General features: G+C 40.3%; 2 protein-coding genes and 1 non-coding gene across 6 annotated transcripts in view; 1 reads left to right on the top strand and 2 right to left on the bottom strand.

The window, feature by feature from the left end:
- The first annotated feature begins 1,327 nt into the window (after positions 1-1,327).
- baiap2l2b (BAR/IMD domain containing adaptor protein 2 like 2b) lies at positions 1,328-15,126 on the top strand. The gene is given in 14 exon segments (XM_028566896.1): positions 1,328-1,396; positions 1,612-1,687; positions 2,531-2,617; positions 3,401-3,462; positions 4,339-4,410; positions 5,227-5,316; positions 5,514-5,645; positions 5,821-5,925; positions 8,251-8,353; positions 8,772-8,979; positions 12,090-12,155; positions 13,658-14,029; positions 14,153-14,179; positions 14,638-15,126. Coding segments are annotated over 14 exon segments (1,530 nt in total). The 5' UTR covers positions 1,328-1,342; the 3' UTR covers positions 14,714-15,126.
- Positions 13,162-13,255, bottom strand: trnai-uau (transfer RNA isoleucine (anticodon UAU)). The gene is made up of 2 exons: positions 13,218-13,255; positions 13,162-13,197 (listed from the first exon to the last, which is right to left on the bottom strand). It is a non-coding gene; the product is annotated as a tRNA-Ile (tRNA).
- Positions 15,127-15,680: 554 nt separating the features above from the next.
- pvalb7 (parvalbumin 7) overlaps positions 15,681-21,028 on the bottom strand; it is a 38,675-nt gene continuing 33,327 nt past the window's right edge. For 3 of the 4 annotated variants that reach the window (XM_028595223.1, XM_028595213.1, XM_028595197.1), the window contains exons 2-5: positions 18,412-18,480; positions 18,016-18,145; positions 17,794-17,903; positions 15,681-16,285 (exon numbers count right to left, since the gene is read on the bottom strand). In XM_028595223.1, coding sequence (XP_028451024.1) covers positions 16,260-16,285; positions 17,794-17,903; positions 18,016-18,145; positions 18,412-18,472 — 327 coding nt within the window. In that variant the 5' untranslated portion in view covers positions 18,473-18,480 and the 3' untranslated portion in view covers positions 15,681-16,259. Of the gene's footprint in view, positions 16,286-17,793; positions 17,904-18,015; positions 18,146-18,411; positions 18,481-20,820; positions 20,938-21,028 lie in introns of those variants that run through there. The other variant, XM_028595206.1, reaches the window with a different exon arrangement.

Genomic DNA, 21,028 nt, shown 5'->3' with positions numbered 1-21,028 from the left:
GACAACAAAATTGGTCTGCTAGGGTTAAAATGTGTGTGTAGTAAAGGAGGCGACTACATGTTTGAGATTCAGGTTCATTTGACTGGTGACAAACAATTTGACATTACATTCTCTTAGTCTCTTTTTGTATTCTGTGAAAATAATATCACTACTTTTACTGTCTTGTCTTGACCTGGACTGATCTGATTCAAAGGAGATTTTGTTTTCTGTTTAATATACATTTTGGCCCATTATGCTATTTAGTATTTCTTTTTTTTTTCAATGCAAAAAACAGTACTGTAATACAATACTATTACAGCATACCTTGGTATTACCCTTACATATTCCCTCGGTCCTTTGAATATTTAAATAATTACGGACACTGACAGTATGAAGTGTAAAGTTGCAACAAATGTATTAAATAATAAAAAAGTGAACACAACACAAACTGACTGATGAATGCACATTGAAAATGGGTAATGCAATGAATCAATGTGGTTTGTTTACACTAAAATAAAAGACAAAGAAACTGTTTAAGGATTTATAAATGTGAAAGCCCTCGGACCAGCATAATTGTTATTAGTGAAATGATTTAGTAAGTTGGAGTAAAGTATACTATACAGTTCTGTTTGCGTTATACGTTGTGAGTTGAGTGGTCATGGACATTTTATTATGTGTCCTTGAAAAGTCATGGAAAGGTTTTGAAATGTCCATTAAAATGTGTGGGATAATGAAGAATAATGAAAAGAGCTCCTAGTGGAGTGGACATAGTGTGGTTCGACTGCAGTATAAAGTATAAAACATCAGAAGCCCCCTTTAAATTTTGAATTCTGATTCTTTAATGCACATGTTTAAGGCAGTAACTTTAGTTTGTTTCACCAGAGTTGAGGTCCTCCCTTAGGTGTGAGTTCAAGTCACAGCTAATTGGGCAGCTGGCAGTCCTCCTTTCCTTTCAGGGCTTCAATCAATAATTTACCTGGCCTGGCTAGATTGATGGCACCTACTCCCTTTTCTCTTCCCCTCGCTCGCTTGCCCGTTCTTTCCACGGAAACTACCGCTGACGAGGGGGTAAAAGAGCTTATTAACGGATGAGAGACAAAGGTGGAGAGGGCATTACCATTCTATCAGACAGGTGTTATCAGTCTTTGGAACAGCAGCAGGAACAGTGGGACTGCAGTGAAAGTGACTTTAACTGCCTTAAAACGCTGATAACACAAAGGACAAGAAACGCCTGCGAAAACTTTGTCAGAAGTTTGAATGGGAATACAGACTCTCTACAGAAGGTTGTTCTGTCTATGACGTTCATTTTGTTTTGACAACTTTTATTTGTTTGAAATTCATATTGTCTTTGAAATTGGACACTATGTCCGGAGCCACCAGTGACCAGCTGCACAGATCAACTTTAACCGTCTATTCGGTGAGTTCTTGCCTTGTCCTTTACCTTTTGGTTTCTGTTCATGGGCTGGAATGTAGTCTTTAAAATGGGAGGAAGAACTATGAGATATAGTTAAACATGGCATGGCCGGAGTGACTTGGGACAGTATCAGATTTAAAATTCCTGTGTGTTCAATGATTGCAAAAGTAACTATTGTTTCTTTTGGTGTGTATTTCTCTTTGTGTGTGTTACTGTAGAACCTGATGGAGCACTTCAATCCTGGCCTCCAGAAGCTTGTTGCTTTAGGAAACAGCTACGTCAATGCTTTCCAAGGTGAGTGAGCTTGTGAGTGACTGGTGGGTAGATGTGTGGGTGATGGATTGAATAAGTGTGTGTGTGTGTGTGTGCGCGCGTGTGTGTATGTATGCATGAGACAGACATTTTCTAATAGTTATTTTAATAATTTCACAGTATGTAGTACATCATGTTGTAACATTTATTTTTTCTTTCTTTGAGTTTTGCATACAGTTTGTGTTAAAAGTAGACACGTTATAGATAACGGTAATCTCGTGGGGAGGGCCTAATGTTTGTGAACAAGCACAACGTTTTCCTAAAGCTCGAAGTCACTGGGATTAAATGGGTCATTGGCTTTTTGTCAAGGAGTGCCGTAGGAATGATACGTTGAGTTTAAACTTATACCGTGTAAAAATAAACGTGTAAAATTAAGAGAACGTGAAGCAGAATTGAAACCTGCATCCCATTGTATTTGCCTGTCTGGCCTCACTAATCCTTCCTGTCTACGATTCTACGATGAGCAGCATATATCATTAATGTACCTCTCGTCCTGATAAAGAAAGGAACAGGTAGTCAGTCACGGGGCAACAAGGCAGCGTTGTAAAACTATACCAACTGGCATGGGGCTATTCCTAGACCAAAATCACATATCATATGTCAGCAGCACTGCAAGGCTTGTGTTTCAAATGAATAAAGGCAGAATTGATTGACCCAGTTAAGAGTAGTATAACTGGCTTGGGGTGTTACTCCAAGGCCAATATGTTTATAAAGTTAAGTATTTGAAAAGGTTGTAGTTTGTGTGTGTGTGTGTGTGTGTGTGTGTGTGTGTGTGTGTGTGTGTGTGTGTGTGTGTGTGTGTGTGTGTGTGTGTGTGCCCTACAGCCTTAGCTGTTTGCAGTGAGGCCTACTTCAGCGCTGTGGCTAAAATGGGTGACCAGGCCCTTCACACACTTTCCTCTCGTTCTCTTGGTAAGTGTGTGTGTGTGTTTGTTTGTACGTATTATTGATTACTCAATCTTTCCATAACAGGTTTCACCTGTAATTTATTGCATTACAGAAACATAATTGTTCTCTAGAGATGGCTAAGTGCTCTATCAAATTAATGTCAAGCCTAATCATACAGATTGTAAAATACCACATCATCTCATGCTCTCTTGTGTGTGTGTGTGTGTGTGTGTGTGTGTGTGTGTGTGTGTGTGTTTGTGTGTGTGTTTGTGTGTGTGTGTGTGTGTGTGTGTGTGTGTATCCAGGCCTAAGTGCATGCATGAGTGCATATTTTCCACCAGCTTCACTTTCACTCTGACCAGGGGGCTGTATATCATTGTTAGCATTATGCTAAGGCATCCCCATTGAGAGTGTGAGGGCTCATTCATCAGTGCTAGCACAGCGTGACTCACGTAGTTTTGCTAGGTTGGCTAACTGAGAAGGTCAGGGAGCCACAGCGTGACCTGGGGCCCTATTAAGTGACAGCCTCTAAATTATAGATGGGGACAGTCTTTCAGCTGCACTCAATTCATTAGCTCAACCACAATCCATGACAATAATCAACACCAGAGGCACCCATAATATAAAGGGCTTGGCTACCTTTCTGCCATCTTAACATGATGACTTGATCAGTGTTAAAATGTGTTAAAGTCATATATCAAATTGCTGCTCAAGTATTTTGCCTTTCTTTTGTAAATTCACACAAAATAAGTAAAAGCATTAGATCAATGGTAATTCAAAATGTCTAGTCTTTTTCGTTTTAAACAGGGGATGTCCTGATCCAGTTATCGGAAACACAGAGGAGACTCACCGCAGAGATGGAGGGAGTGGTCAGTACATGTCTTCAGTCAATACTCATATTATTCAAACCAAAACACAGGATCCACTATTCTATTGGGGATGGTCCCTTTGGGGTGGACTTTGGGCTTTTTCACTTTGTAAACCTATAACGTGCACAAAAAAGATATATAACACAATAAAGGAAAGGGGAAAAACCAAAAAGCATAATATGAGCACTTTCAAAAAAAATTGTTATATCTATATATATCTATATAAATATCTAAAAAGTTTTAATTGGTTTGTAATTATGTTTGGTGGTGATCTGGTCATATTTAAATACATATTAACCCCAATAAAAAATTATAAAATGAAAGACAATAAAGAAAACTTTGCTTACAAACAACATATAGCAGACATTGTTGTCCTGCAGCCCTGGAAAAAGCATGTCATTTAAATGATTACTGTTACATATTGGAAAATACAGTTGTGTGGAATTTACCCAGATATAATATCAATACTTTCATCTAACTTTGGGAAAGGGAAATTAATATTTCCTAAAATGTTTGAAATCTTGTTATACACGCATATGTTGCATCTGGTCTTAATGCGTTAATTAAGAAATGTGTGTAGGATGCTCATAGAATCACTTTTGACTTTACAGAAATTTTTAGGAGATGAGTTTCTGCTCGCATTTCACTGCTTGTTTAAAATTCATAGTGCCACTTGAACCCTCGCACTTGATTGCAGTGGCTTTCAGTGATGCGAACAAGGCAAAACATGTCCCTTTGATTAAAAAGTTGGCCTGATGATGGAGCACATTTGCATATAGATTCAGTCACACAAAATAATCTACTGTTTTAACAAGGGGACAGTTTCCATAATCACTTGGCTGCATCACAGTGCCTTTGTTGATCTTCCTGCTTCAGTTTCGATGGTTCCAGGTAGAGGTATTGCAAGCCATGGAGAAGAATGTCAAGTTGGATGAGGAGTACATTGATGTGAGTGGAAAAAGCAAATGTTTTTTATATCTATTCTTCTGAGGACTGGGTTAAGTTGAGGAGAATTTGGAGTAACTTACTGGGCTAGGAGTATGGTTTATGGTAACACTTAGGCAGCTATTCTATTATATACTGTAGCATTGCAATACTTTGTGTATTCTTCATTTTCTTAATTCATACATATACATATATATATATATATATATATATATATATATATATATATATATATATATATAGTTATTTGATGAATACAAAGATACAATTGTGAAAGCGTCAGTAATATATTAATCAGTATATTTTTATTGGACTAAATCAATTTTAGAGTTATGGCTCATTCCTACTTTGTGGCTCAACATATGGAAACTACTGATGTGTACAGTACACTGTGGAGTTCACATTTGTTGCAATTCTTTTAATGATTTGAAACTTACACACATTAATGGTAATACAACTAACGTAATATTTACACATCCTTCAATAAGAAAAGAGAACTCCACTGTAATTTACCAATTACTTTTTCTTTTTGGTTTGTCAATCGCAGTTAGTCTTTGACTTGTTGCTGTGGACAACATTGCAACTTGACTCCCATGTATCTGGTCATTTTAGTCATATTTATTGCATTTCCATCTACATAAAACTCAAAGCAGCATCCCTGCAGATTTGAAAAACTTTCTGAGAATGCCCAAAACCAATCTGAGTTTGAATTATTTCATTTAAGATCACAATCAGTTGAGATGTAGCCTAATTAGTCTCAAGAAAACCTTTCAATATCACATCAGAGCTTCATGAATCACTCTGTTTCCTGTGCTTCAGGGTAGTCGCAGAGTCTATGAGCTGGAGGTGAGGAACCAGGCAGAGGCTTTGGAGAAACAGCTCAGACGAGGAGCCTACAGAGACTCTCTGGTAGTTACACAAACATGCACAAACACTATGCAAGTTCACATGCTCATATACAGTACACAATGTACAGTCATACACATCCACAAACTCAGTCCAGTAGCAATACTTGTGTACCATTGTATATGTGTCATTTCTAATACGTCGATGGGTGGAATAAAAATGTCTTGTGTGTGTGTGTGTGTGTGTGTGTGTGTTTTTAGGAGAACAGTGAGTACATGCTGTACCTGAGGCAGAGCCAGCAGGAGATCCAGAAGGAGGAGGAGAGGAGGTATCGCTTCTTGGCAGAGAAACACTGTGGCCTCACTCAGTCACTGCTCTTTCTTATAAACAAGGTACACACACACACACACACACACACAAGACAGTTTTATTCCACCCATGTGATAGCATGTTAATTGCTTGATTATATGAAATTCACGCCTCAGCGACCACTGGCTCATTTACTGAAGTTCATTTTGTTGCTGCCTGAGATTTAATGAGGTGTTCACCTCTCTTATCTCTTTTCAGACTGGTGCGTCTCTCCAGCAGAAGGCAGATGGATGGAAGGAGAAAGTTAACGACACCAGAGGGTCCAGACCTCGAACTCCCTCTCATTTGGATCAAGATGCACAGGTACCAAGGCGTTACGTGGTTTAGTCAATTGTTTTGATCCAATGTGAACATTATACTCAGTCAATTAGTATTCTAAGCACCAGTCAGCCTGTAAAGAAGCTGTACTGCCTTGGGATGCCGCACCAGTGTCTGTATATAGCCTCAGTGACACGATTATGGATATAACTGTCATTTGTTATTATCAACTGAAGAGAGAAAATGCCTTTGATTGATACAGGATATCATTAGGCACAACCCTTTACATTGCTGCTTTACTGCATACGACTTTACATTTTACAGGTGTACCTAATAAAGTGGCCACTGAGTGTAATAATCTGCAGAAAGAGCTGACTTTGATAGAATGGATACATTTTAATTAGTGACTGAGGCAAATATTTCTGTTAAAAATGTTTTGTATACATTTAGACAGCGAGCAACTTAAAGGTCCCATGGCATGAAAATTTCACTTAATTAATATGAGTTCCCACAGCCTGCCTATGGTCCCCCAGTGGCTAGAAATGGCGATAGGTGTAAACCAAGCCCTGGGTATCCTACTCTACCTTTGAGAAAATGAAAGCTCAGATGGGCCAATCTGGAATCTTCTCCTTATGAGGTCATAAGGAGCAAGGTTACCTCCCCTTTCTCTGCTTTGCCCGCCCAGAGAATTTGCCCCCCCCCTTCTCTCCTCCTCAATAGCATTTAAAGCTACAGACACAGAAATGGCACATCCTAAGTAAAGCTCATTGTGGGACTGGCTCTAGTGGCTGTAATTCTGCACCAAGGCTGAATTTCGGGAAAGAGACTTCAGATACAGTATTAGAGGACCGCTAAGGTCTATATAAAAGCATCCAAAAAGCAACATGTCATAGGACCTTTAAAGGTACAATATGTAACATTTCTGCTTTAAAATGTCTAAAAATGAGCATACCTATGTTATATATTTTTATGAGTTGTGTTCTTACACTATCCTAAATGTTTCCACCAAATGTCAAACCCAGAGAAATCTGTTATTTTATTTTCAGACACGGCACGTTTCCTTTAGTCAGTGGCGTCATATAACCTTTCACCCTCCAGTTACTCTAACTTCCGTCAGAACACTGGCACCAAGATGATACGTTCAGGAGTAATTGTAAATCATACAATGTCACAGAAAAAAAATACTTGTAACCGTAATACTGCTTTTTGCCATACAGCATCATTTTGTGATTAATTACATCCCACTTTTTATCACAGTAATACAACAGAGACCTTATCTATTTTGAAATATCGATACCAGCTTGACGTTACTACAATGTGCTAACGTTTGGTGCTAAAGCTTTGTGGGTAACATTACGAGGTTACAACATTGTTCAACACGCTAATAAAGTTATTTTTAGTATGACTGTTTCGACCACAGCTAACAGGACTGAGCTAACCCACGAATAACTTCACTAGTAATGTTAACGTTAGCTGTAGATAGACGATTAATCTAATGCTAATTTAGCCAAAGTAGCACACCCCGGTCTGTCTGCCTCACTCCCCCGGCGCAGAGAGACTCAGTCGGGATGACAGCTGACAACAGCCCCGGGACATAAAGCTAGCTAGTTACCGTTAGCCCCCAGTCAGCTATCAGCCAGCTACTTTCATTACAGCAAACCCCCCGGCTTGAACTTATCTCCAGTGACTGGTGCTTACGACGCTAACGGCAGTTTAATTAAACGTCGGGAAACAGACTATATCAGACCCAGCACCGAGTCACAACAGCAGCCATCCATAGCGGTAGCTAGCTACATCTCCGTAGCGCTACCGGTGTATGTGCCGAAAATTTCTCCCCCCTTTGCGTTTATCTGTCTTTACGGTTAGCTAAATTAACCCGACAAAAGGTGGGTTAAGCACCAAAACGAAAAGTTAAGATTACTGAAAAGTGAAGGGGAGATCATTCCGGCCAGCTGGGAGATGTTCTGCTGCTGCACAACAGGCTACTGTTAGCTTGCTAGCTCACTAGCTAACTGGTCAGCTACAAATAAAAATCTAATCAAGAAAAACGTAATTATGTTGGGGAAACTGCAGCTATTTTATTACAATAACATGAATAAACGTTACTAAACGTAACGTGAATACACTTGAATGGGTAAACTCGTCCGTGAACTGATGCTTACTAACCGGCAGCGAAGGTGTTTAACTCTAAAAACTCCCATAATTCCATGCAACTTCCCAACGTCATCAAAAGTCCAGTTTTACCGTCCATTGTTTTGGTTGAGAGACCCCTAGCGACAGAAAGTTACATATTGTACGTTTAAACAATTACTGTGCTAGATTTCTATTCAAAATTGAGTTTATTTACTTGTGTATGTTGTTTCTGACCAGCTGCGAGGTTCAGTGAGCTCTCTGCTGCAGACAGTAGCCAGAGATGAAGATATGTCCTGGGCCAGGAGGGAGCAGCAGGCACTGGGCAGAGTGCCCTCTAGAGGTGCCGTGGGAGAAAGACTGTACTTTGTGGAAACTATGATTGTTGTAATTTAATGTGATTACATTCTGACAACCTTTGAAGCCAAACAAGATCAGTGGTATTTGCCTCTGCAGCATTAGACTAATAGACCAATAGATATTGTTCTGTACATTGGCATTGTGGAAAATAATATACAGTAGTAGAGTTCTTGTGTTAATGTCTGAGTAACTGAGTTATCCTTTTATTTTTGCCTATGGATACACATTCATACACCCAAAATAGTGCCATCACCCTCTTTTCCCACACCTGTCTTTGAGTTTGTTTTTAATGGCATGGTAAGCATGAGGCAGAAAAGCTTTTCCCTGTTTTATGTCTCACTCCCTCTCTCCATCCTATTCCTTTTTTTCGCTCTCCGTTCCACTTGTTCTCCACCCTCTAGCGCCGTCTCCCCTCCCCAGCCGCTCTCGCTCCAGCTCAGTGGGGGAATCTCTGGGTCTGGGTGGAGGCAGATCCATGAGAGCCCTGGTTTCTCACCCCTCCTCATCCAACCCAAAGCTTCTACCATTCAACAGGGGAGAGGCTGTCACCGTGCTGGTTCAGGAGCCACGCAACGGCTGGCTGTATGGACGCACTGACAGCAGCCTGCGGTGGGTAGCTGAGATAGAAGACGATGTGTATGCATGCAGGTGCAGGAGCTATGGATTAGTGTCTTTTAGATGTTTTACATGGGAATTAAATTAAAAAAATCTGTGACTATGTATGACTTTCAGCAACCAGAAGGTATTGCAACTGATAAAGCTCTGGCACAACCGTTGCTACAAAGCCCTCTCCCTCCTCCACCATTGACAGTGAAATCACATTTTCACAACAGAGATGAGAAACCTAATTAAAGCTTTAGTGCGTAACTTTTTGATATTAATAAACGTCAAGCCATTGCCAAATGAGTTGCTACAAAGCTATGTTCAGAAGATTGTGTCGTCCGGTGACTTTCCCGCGCCGAAATTCGAGATAATGACCTCTTCTGAAGAGTCCATCATGTTTTTTTTAGGGCTATCAAAATTAACGCGTTAATTTTTGCGTTAATTTTTTAATATTTAACTCGTTAAAAAAAATTAACGAAATTAACGCAGCTGTGTTTACTTCATGTGGCGGCTGAGAAACGTAATACGTCTACATAACAGCAGGCGGCGCTACTCTGTATTGTTGCCCAAGTAATGAAAACCGGCAGCTGATTGGACGAACGCGTCACATGGGTTTGTTTTCTCCGGATATTGAGAGCCAGACTGTCATGGCGGCCGTTCAGAATACGATCTCATATTGTACTAAAATAGTTCACTGAAACATGTTTCTGAAAACATTTTAAGCGAGAAATAGGCCGTGCAGTTGCTGAATCTGTCTTCATTTCAGCTCAACAAAGGTCCGTTTAGAAGATTTTTGTCAGATTTTGAGAGACTAGTCACACTCATTCCGCTCGCCATTTCCGGGTGAGTCCCGACTGCCCTGCCGCCGACTGAACATAGGCTCGTTGGAGATGAACTGCGCCTCGCCTGTAAAGTAGACGAGAGGAGGCGACAGCAGCCGGGGACGGTGACAAAAATCTGCTCTCAAGTCAGACAGTTTGTAGCCGTTTCCAGCAGCCTTCAGCAGGACTAAATAAGCCAAATTGTTGCTGCTGTTGTTCTGAAAGATATTAAACATTCTGAACTTAGCAGAACCTTTCCTTGTTTGTTTTTTTCTTCATATTTGCAAAGTTAAGTGATTTAGCATTTAAATATCCATTATTACAAGCTTCAGTCTCAATTTAAAAAAGCGATTAATCGCGATTAATTACAGCAAATTGTGCAATTAATTAGTTAATTTTTTTTAATCGATAGACAGCCCTAGTTTTTTTAATTCCATCTGTTTTTTTAGTCCTCCTTAGCTGCTAACAACTGCATCGAGGAGGGGTGGGGGCACGATCACAGAAGGCTTGTATCATGTGGACACGCCGACAGTGTTGTTACTTAGAATTCCTCATGGGGGAGACAAACTACGCACTATAGCTTTAAAGCAACACTATGTAACTTTAAGCCCTACAGGTTATGTCATTGGAGCTACAACTCACACTACCCGATGCGAGTTGTAGTTCCAATGAGACAACATGTAGGGCTAAAAGTTACATAGTGTTGCTTTAATTATTCCAAAGAAAATTGAATGGAAATGGTAACAGTATTGTCATTTTTTAATTTATCATTAGAACAATATGTCTCGCATTGCTGATTAGTCACGTATATGGGCAGTATGTGGATGGCCTTATAGGCCGAGTGTTTTGAAAGAAGAAATCTCACACCCTTCTGTGCAAGAGGTGAGAAATATATCAACAATAAAAGCAATAAAGTTCAGCAAGTGACTCTTGAGGTAAACTGTGACGCTGTGTGTAAAAAGGGAAACTAGCCATTGTTTTGCCAGAGAAAACTTTCCTCCCTCCACATTGACAGAACCTTGATTAACCCTATTTTATCATACTTTTATTAAATCAGTTTTGTCTTTTTGCCTGGTGTTATGGTTTGGGAACTTGTCTCTTAAAAATAGGAACCGTCTGAATCAAATTGTGAAGTGGCCCAGTAAGCTGGTGGGAAAGCCACAGCTCAACCCAGAATCCCTGTATTCTAAACCATTACAAAGGATAGCTGGAACTATTTTGAAAGACCACTTCCACCCTTTACATAGTGAATTTCAGCTCCTACCGTCGGGACGCAGGTATAAAGTACCACCCTGTAAAACTAAGCTACACAGCAACAGCGTTGTCCCAGTGGCTGTACGTATATTCAATAAGTAGTAGCAATACAGGTCCACTGCCTTATTTATTTTTCTTTCTTTATTTGGTCTGCGGATTTATGTATTTATTGTATTTTATTAGTAATGAGCAATGTTGTCTCTTTGTCACGTTACATCCTACAGTCTGCTGCTGTGTGTGTGTGTGTGTGTGTGTGTGTGTGTGTGTGTGTGTGTGTGTGTGTGTGTGTGTGTGTGTGTGTGTGTGTGTGTGTGTGTGTGTGTAAAAGGAGGCTGACCCACTATAAACCAAATCTACCTTTAGGTATTAATAAAGTTACCTTGACTGTGAGATCAGCAAGTGTCATTTCGTGCAATAAGACATAGGTCTGGGCAATATATCGATATATATGAGACTAGATATTATCTTAAATTTTGGATATGGTAATATCCTGATATGACATTAAGTGTTGTCTTTTACTGGTTTTTAAGGCTGCATTACAGTAGAGTGATGTCATTTTCTGAACACACCAGGCTGTTCTAGCTGTTAAATTATTTGCCTTTACCCACTTAGTTATTATATCAACATATGTATCAAACATCTCATTGTGTGCATATTTCGCAAAAGCACCAATTTTCAACACTACATTATCGCCACAATATCAATCAATCAAGGTATTTGGTCAAAAATATCGTGATATTTGATCTATTTGATCTACCCAGCTCTAATAAGACAGTAAAGCTATTTATTTTGACCACTTAAACTATGAGATGAAATATGAACATTGTTTTGTGTAAGTTTCCATTTGGTAAGAGCACAAACAAGTACTGCAAAACATTGTCGTTCATTGACACTCTACACTTGTACATTCATTTCAAGTCTAAAAAAAACAGTATATTTTGTCTGATGTAGAAAGTAGAATGGTTTACAGTATACGCTCCTGGTACAGAGGATTTATGGAATTTGTTGTTTCCTCATTTGTATCTGTCTTATCTCCTCCAGTCAGGGCTGGTTCCCTGCTGCTTATGTGGCCCCTGTCGAGGATTTCTCCAACACTTTAGCAACAAGGTAGGAATTACTGTTGGTCTGCACACCAAATTCAGCAGAGAATTTTAGATGTTGAAAACAATTCCCATCTGTAGTGTAGTGGCCAACATTTCTGCCATTTTACAGTGTTAAATGACGAAAGATTTCAGTGTGACAGATTGACTTTAGATTTAGAGAGACCTTCACCTGGAAGCGAATTTACAATTCCTAGAATGGCGAAGGAACGCTCCGCCCTACTCAGCCTTACTCTGCCTCTGATTGGCTTACCCTGGTATTCTTACCCTAACCCTAACCAATCTTAATCCTAATGCCTAAACCTAACCCAATCCAACCAACGAAGAAGAAAAAGAAGACATACTTTATTGATTGTTATTTTTTACACATTACACACAGGCCCGAAATACACACACATGCACAAACAGGAGTTATACACATGCATTAAAGGTGCTCTAGGTAGGATTGAGAAGATCCAGGACTTAGCCAACAAATGTTAACATCAACAAGGAACTTCTCAGTCCCTCCCCCCTTTCTGCTAAAGCCCAAAACGGTCTCCTAAGCCCTGCCCCCCACAAGGGCGAATGAATGTGTGTGCATTAGCAGTGATTGACACGCAGTTAGACACTCCCCCCGGCCCTGATTGGTGCATCTGAACAGGGAGCTGTGGATTTTTGCAAATCGCACTACAGGCTGGAGGTGATGCCAGAGGAGCCAGATTTTTTTTGTAAATTACCTGTTTCATGTAGTTCTTGAACATAGGGTCAGTTTCAGCAAATATGACAGAACGTTAGTTTTATAAGTCTTACCTACTGCATCTTTAATGAAGAGACGTCAGAGCGAGGTGGCTGCCAATGAACAGACGTACCAAGCAGCAGGAGGGTAAACCCGAAATTGCCCAGTAGGTAAACTGGTACCTTTCCAGCTACCAGTCCACACTCCGTACTTGGTCTGTATGGGGACTTGAACTGGTGACCAACTGGTTCCCAAGCCAAGTCCCCACAGACTGAGCTACTGCCACCCCCAAAAACTCTGCTCCAGGTGAGGCTCGAACTCACAACCTCGGCATTGCTCTGCTGTATACTGTCATATAAGTACCGCACGCTAACCGATTGCGCCACTGGAGCCACGGAGGTGCTGAGTACTAGCCAATCAAAGGCAGAGTAGGGTGGGACATTTCTTCACCGCCTGGAAAAAGGCTCCTACTCCGAGATGTTGGGAGTGTCCTCGAGCAGGGAAAGAATGCCTAACATTTGTAGTAGCACTGTTCTGTTGCGCATCGGAAACTTTGCCCCAACTCTGAACACCAATAGAACATATTTTTGTTGTTTTGTATCCGTTCACACTACAGAATGACTGTACTAATACCTACTGTAAAATGCATATTTAGTGGGCTGTTCTGTAACAAATACATACCCCGGCTCAGAAATGGGAAAGGATGCTTTATATTTATTATCTTTCACCAACATATTCCAGGTCACTGTTATGAATGACTAAATGCTCCTATATGTGTGCCTTTAACCCCTCAGTGGTTCTCTAAGAAGCCACAGTATGAACAATCTGCTGGACCCCACTGACACCTACACTGACCAACCAGAGAGCAAGAGCTATGGAGATGTCCCGCCACCAGCCACGCCCAACCGCAGAGCCTCTGTAGACGGCCAGCCAATCTCTCCTCTCCCTGAGAAGAAACTGGAGTCAAGCCAGACAAGGAACTACAGCGAACAGCCACCTCCACCTCCTCCCCCACCGCCGCCACCTCCCCTGAGTCAGAATCTTAGAAGGGGCTCTGCGGATTTTCGACCAATCTCTCCCCTCCCTGACAGGAAGTGTGAATCAGCATCTGATGTCCAGGTACCAGAGAGAGTTACATTCTGAAATAGATTAACTCTCAAAGGATGGCAAAATGTTTTTTTTTTTCTTCTGTTACATATAGAGTAATCCTGGTACACTTATGCTACTTCACTTGTTTTGGTTATTCACATTGGCAAACCTCTCTTTTCTTAGACATTATCACCCCACAGGCAACCTGAAAACCCACTGTTTCCCAGGTAAATGTCAGTGTGTGTATGTGCTGATAGAAAAAAAGTTTGTTTTATGTGGTTCACTTTTTTTTTTAAGACTTTTTTTCATTAAGGATGATCTATTTGCTAGTCAGTATTGTATATTGGCATTAGTCTGAAATGATGCAAATTCATTCCATACAAGTATGCATAATCATGAAAGTTGAAGAGTAGTGGATTTGTGCCAGCTGCAGTTGTCTGGGTTTCAATGGACACTTAAAGTATCCCTTTGTGTCATTTTAGAAGTGTCTTTGGTATGAAAATGATCAAATGCTTGCTCACTATCCACAGTTCTAACGTTCCATTTTCTGCCTGGGGTCTGGTGTTAGTTACTTTCCCAACCTGGAGTGTGTGCATGTGTGTGTACGTGGTTTTGTTTGTGTTGTCAGAAGGCAGTTGAGTGTGTAAGGTATTGTGTAACATTGTACGTCATCCTCTCGTTTCAGAGGCACAAACCCATTCGCCACTGTAAAGCTTCGCCCCACGAAGACCAATGACCGATCTTCTCCTCAGATCCACTGATCCATCATCGCTCATGCAGGCAGGGTTTGTAACCGAGGCTGCCAGATCAGGTTGTGGAGGCAGGGTATATATTTTTGTTTCAGGACTATGCAATGACATCTCTGAAATGTGAAGGCTTTGAGCTACAGGAGCAGAGGAAGGTTTGTTACAGTGTTGAGGTTTTTCTTTTACCAAAAGAAAAGGTGATACTGTAATACATCTAAGTAGTTTAATATCACAAACATACACTTTTGAAGTAGTTGTTTTAGCAACTCCTTGTACAGTATTTGGATGTTTATATAGATGGTCTGTTTGCCTGTTATAGTAAAAATATAAGTGTAAGTAATTAGACATTTTTGGAAATATGCTGACTCGCTTTCTACCTACCATTACCATTCTTATATCTGTCCGCTAAATACGAAGCTACAGCCAGCAGCTGGTTAGCTTAACATAAAGTCTGGAAACTGGGGCTTCCTGCCTTTTTTTGCTCTGGACAGAGCCAGGCTAGCTGTTTTTCCCTGTTTCCAGGCCTTTATGCTAAGTTACGCCACCTGGCTGCTGGCTCCAGCAACATAGTTAGCGTACAGACATGCGAGTGGTGTTGATCTTCTCATCTGAATCTATCAAGCAAAGCGAATAACGGTATTTCCCAAAATCTCCAAGTATTTCTTTAAGCTGTTAACACCTAAAGGATTTTTTAATGTTTTCGCTTAAGCTGTCATGTGTCTTGCTCTTATGCTATGCTCATTTTTTTTAAAGCTATAGTGCGTATTTTCTGTCTCCCCCATAAGAAATTCTAAGTAATGACAACAACACATGATAAAATTTAAATTTTCTTCACTGTCCTGTGATTGATGTTTTGCAATGTTCAGTACGTTATGTTTTGTGAGTTTAAATGTTTGTCTCCTCTGTGAGTAACAATAAGTAAAGAGACAGTTATTACTCAAGTTTTTTTTATTATCATTTCTTACTTAGATATTTTCTCTCTTCACAACTCTCTTACTGTATATATCATTTTATTTACTACATCATCTGATCGGAGGCAGGGAGTGTGGAGGAGGAGGTGGAGGAGGAGAGGAGGTGAAGGAAGGTGAAGGAAGGTGGATGAGGAAGAGGAGTAGGCGGAAAGTGCACTGATATGTGAACATCTAGAAGTAAAACCCATCAGACAAAATGCACGATCTGAAATACACAGAGGAAGGAAATTAAGATTTAAGAAGTCTCTAACATCTAAACCATCTACAGCACTAGTACCATCTGTTTTGAGACCACAAACTACCATCATGAAATCATCAAGAATGATTCAGAAACCCATACAGCTTGTGCAATTAAATATTTATATAAAAATCAAAAATGACACTGGTGCCTGTTATGCCTGTATGTTTCTCCTCATGGTAACTCCCTGTTGGCCTGCTCCTGTAGTGTTTTGTAGAGAGAGCAGGCCTGGTCTGACTCCATGTGTGGGGTCCCGAGGAAGGTGAGAGAAGTAGTGGTAGTTACAAAATATGAATGCAGGGACGAAGAGGAGGAGGAGGAGGAGGAAGAAAGGGGGGTGTTCAGCTATCCCCTACTCATGCACCATGATTTCAAACTCTGAAAAAAGAAAAAAAGAAAATATTTGTGTGAGGCAGTGATGAGGCAAACTCTACTGACCTACAGCGTTAAGGATAAGGCTGGCAATATTCTATATGTCCATGATGTCAACAAATCCAATGAGAATACCAACAATTAATGGATCCTACTAACACATATTTTCTGTGTAACCAAAGCCTGATTTATAATTTTCCTCTGTGCCATAATGCTTCATTGTTATCCAAAAACTATTAAAAACACATCAATGAGTCTCACCGAGTGACGCGTTATTATGGATCCCACGTAACTTCTAGGCAAGTCCCGCCCTACGAAGCAGGCCGATTGGTTGGGGATAGGCATTGACCTTGAGTGGTTAAGGTTAGGATAGCCGATTGGTCAGGGGATAGGACCTGAACAAATCGGGTTACGTTACCTAGCCTAAGCATGGACGCCTGGCCAATAGTAGCGTGTGAATGCTGTTGAAGGGCGGGTGTTGCCTAGAAGTTGCGTGGGTTCCATAATAACGCTTGGGTGACATGTTCCTCCATTACCATGAACACACAGACTGTAGTTTATCCCAATCCCACATTCCTGCTGCCATAAATATTTGAAAGCACCATAAGCTTATTAATCCACATTAAAAAAAAAAAATACACTGTTTACACCCATTTAGGTAGTGTTTGTTAAAAATGACAGAGCTGGGCACCTGGTTAGCTCACCTGGTAGAGAGGGTGCCCATATATAGAGGTTTACACCTTGACGCAGCGGCTGGGAGTTCAACTCTGACCTGCAGCCATCTGCTGCATGTCATTCCACCTCTCCCTCTCCCCTTTCAAGTCTAAGCTGTCCTATAGAAATAACAGCCTAAAAGATACCACTAAAATATAATCTCTGTTTTAGGAAGTTATTTAACGTTTATTTAAAAAAAAAAAAAAAAAAAAAAAAGATTTATGTGTTATGTACGAACAAATGGGCTTGGGGCTGGAAAGTCGGGAAGTATTAAGAGACGGACTAATGCATTTTTAGTTTTGGTCTTTTCAGGGAATTTGCTAACAATATGACAATATCTTATCATTGAAAACTAGAATTAGTTCATATGATATATGTAAGGTATATCTTAAACACTTAACCTCCTGTCAACACCTAAACTTCACCAGATGAGCTAACATTGCTAACATGTTTTCTTTCAGACCACTTCAATTACAATTTGCTGAAAGAATATTATGGAATTTTTGCCTGAAAATATAGTGCCTACCACGGCCTTAACTCTTTAGATTGCATATTGGCAGCTGCCAGATGCTGTTTTTCCTGGAGGTAAACAAGTAGCAACATCCTCTTTGTAACAGGGATTAAAGAAATGTTGGTATATTTTTGTTAAAAAAAAATGCACGCAAAGCAGCAGTTACAGTAACGCACCTTCAGCCTACATGCTAACCTGTACACTCCCCACCTTCGACCTTCTCGACCTTCTACTCTTATTTTTCAATGGCAACCTGTTTATTCTTTGCAATGTTCCTCTGTTCTCTCACCGTCAATGCCAATCTTGCCGTCTCCATCTTTGTCTGCGGCTTTGAGGAATGCTGTTGTCTCAGAGTCAGTTAGATCTCGGCCTTCCTTGGAAAAGCCCTTCAGTACAAACCTGAGAAAAGTACAGGGTGTTATGAACACATGGCAGCGTGCAGGACATAGACATTATATTGGGCAGGCCTATGCTCCTTTTTGTGTTTGTTGTGTCTGTTTGACTTCCGTACTTGAGCTCCTCCTCCTCTATGAAGCCGCTACCGTCCACATCCAGAACCTGGAAGACCTTCTTGACGTTTTCAGCTGACATGGCCTTCATTCCCACCATTTCAAAGAACTTTTTAGGGTCGAATGTTTCTCCTTCAAAAGGCAAGACAGAAGGTACAGACTGAACCATCAAACAGCTCTTCAACTGCTTCTTCCTTAACATAAGCCAGTTTGAAATGTTCTGCACACTTACAGAGCAGAATAAGCTTCATATACTTTTTCTACACACTGGTTTAAAAAAGATAAAAATGTGTGTGGATTTGCTGCCTCAGTATCCAAAGCAAGCTTCGACTTTGGCAAACTTTGTAAGCTTATTCCTGCTGAGAATATACCATATGGAATCCACAACTGTTACAGACCTGCAAAGGCTTCAAGAGCTTTCTTGATCTCCTCGGCTTTCAACAGATCTGTCATCGACATTTTGTCAGCTGGAGAGAGGGTCAGAGAGCACATAAAAGGTGTGAAATAAAGAGATGAGTGCAGACAACAGCCGTAAGAGCGCCAATCTGTGGCGCGCTTACTGAGCATGTCAAATGTCTCATGAGATATCCAGTTTCAAATTCCATCGTGGTCACTGAATAATGCAAAGTTGTGACTCCTGAGTACACGGGTATAAATGGATATATAACACCTAGCTTAAACTGTCATTAGGTGGATGTTTGCCTGAGTTTATTCTATACTGTTTATTTCCCGATTGATCCAGATAACCAGGTAACATGGTATAAGTATATTCCATGTCAATTATGCAGTGTATTATAGATTATTGGCACAAGATGTCAAGACATTTAACGCTCAATGGTGTTTTTTGCCACCAACGGTGCCTTCCAGGCAGCTAACCCTAACCTTAACCCTAATCATAACCATTGCCGCGCTGTTTGGAAGGAGACGTTGGGGGCAAAAAAACACCAAAGACCACATTTAACCCCTAAACTTTATCAGTGAAAATGTTCAATGTTCACAGTGGAAGACTGGGCTATGTATGTAGTATGCAGGTAAACCTGGATGTTGCATAAAAAGAGTGTAAAGGATGTGCTTAGTTTCAAAGAGGGTAAAAAAAAGAAAACCTGCAGTAGCCTGTAGATGCCAATAGGTGTCAGACCTGAGCTGAAGGCTCTTGGGTTTCTTGTTTATCTGTTGAGAGCACTGACATCAAGTGTTGAGTTGTCAAGAGAAATGTTTGATGAATGTGTATGTGCATCTGAGCTCCCTGTGTGTGTGTGTGTGTGTGTGTGTGTGTGTGTGTGTGTGTGTGTGTGTTTTGTTGGTCCCTCTGCACATTGCTCTGTCTGGACCCAGACAAAATAGTTAACCCTCCCTGTCCAAAGGACAGCGTGACTAATGAAAACATATTAACGAGTAACAAGATAACATAGTCATCCTCTTCCTTTCTGTCCGATCTACTTCTTCTCAACTTTCTCTCAACCCGCTATGTGTCAAAATCCTTGGCAGCAAAAGCCAATTAGTGATAATCCATTTGTGGTTTTTGAGATGTCTTTAGCAAATGGTTTGTCCTATCCATGAGAGAGTGTTTTATAAATAGAAAGAGCATGAAGTCGCCAGCTAAAGATGCCTCAGGTTGTTTTGGTTTGTTTAAGACAGAAAGGTTGTTTAGATATATTATTTCATCTTTTATCTCTATACCACAAAAGTTGCTGTTACAGGTTGTTCTGGATCTTGATGTCAGTGTTGTCAACATAGTAGTACAAACTCACAGACATCATGACAAATGCATCTCAGTCACTCCCCGGCATTCATGTGTTAGAGAGCATTCTCAATGACGTTTTGATGGCATTGTATTTCTTTTTCTTGGATTACATTGTGTTCAAAATCATAGGGAGGAGGTCAGGGTGGATGGATGGGTCAAACTAACTTGGACTTTTACTCAGGAGTCCACTGTTTGTGTCCTGCGGGAAACAAATGTAAGTTATCTTACTTGACTCTGACTTAACTTTCGTCACTTGCATTACCCGACTAACTTACGTCATGTACGTAAAGCATTTGAAGAGTTATTATGTTGTCTTTATCATTCTGAAACCAGAACACAACTAATGTTGAGGATGAATCATTTTTCCATCTGCCATATAAAACGAGGAAGATATTTGATGTTTCTATTTTTTAAGTTACATAATGTAGCTTTGGCGTAAACGACATTGCTGATCTTGGAACATGAATACATGGCGATTTTACTGTAGAGTTTGAATAATTCCCTAAAGCGCCATAACTAATAAATAACACAGACATTTAGTTTAAGTCTTCACAGCCTTATTTCCCATGAGAGAGAATGGGACAGCCAAGCTCTCGTGTCCGTTAGATCCCAGATGTTTATATCATGTTTTTTTTAATTACAGATTTGTTTTTAGTAATATATATATGTTGTTGTAGATTTTTCTTTATTACACCATATTCCATTTTATTCAAGTCAAGTCATGTTTTTTTTATAATCCTGGCTGAATTTACATCCATGATGGATTTTCTGAGTTTAGTTTCTAGCAGAGCATTGACTCAGGTTTATCCAATTGGACCCCTGCTATACAGCTACAATATATTTTATTATCGCGTTTCAAATACCTAATTATTCCTACAACTAGCAAAGGTATTTCATTCAATTGCAGCATATCTGCTTGTCACAGATAAATATTTCATTATTCTGTTATAGCCTCCAGCTCATCTGGTCACTGACCAAAGCTCCTCTGATTTTGTATTGTGTGTTTTCGTTTTTCAAATAACTATTCTCTACTGCAACATGTAATATCTCTTTTCTTTCTTACCTGAATGAAGGGGTGGATGAGTGCACCTCAGTGAAGAGAAAGAGGGCAAGAGGAGAGGTGATAGAGAGAGAGAGAGAGAGAGGAGTAGAGTCAAGAGAAAAGGGTTGGAGATGGAGGTAAGATGAGCAAGTAGGCAGTAGGTGGGGGACACAAAAAGACTTTTATAGCTGCCTCCAAACACATCCACATTCACCCCATATACATCCCC

This window comes from Perca flavescens, chromosome 2, assembly GCF_004354835.1.
Source record: "Perca flavescens isolate YP-PL-M2 chromosome 2, PFLA_1.0, whole genome shotgun sequence".
Lineage (NCBI taxonomy): Eukaryota > Metazoa > Chordata > Actinopteri > Perciformes > Percidae > Perca > Perca flavescens.
This window is presented reverse-complemented; position numbering and strand designations above follow the sequence as displayed.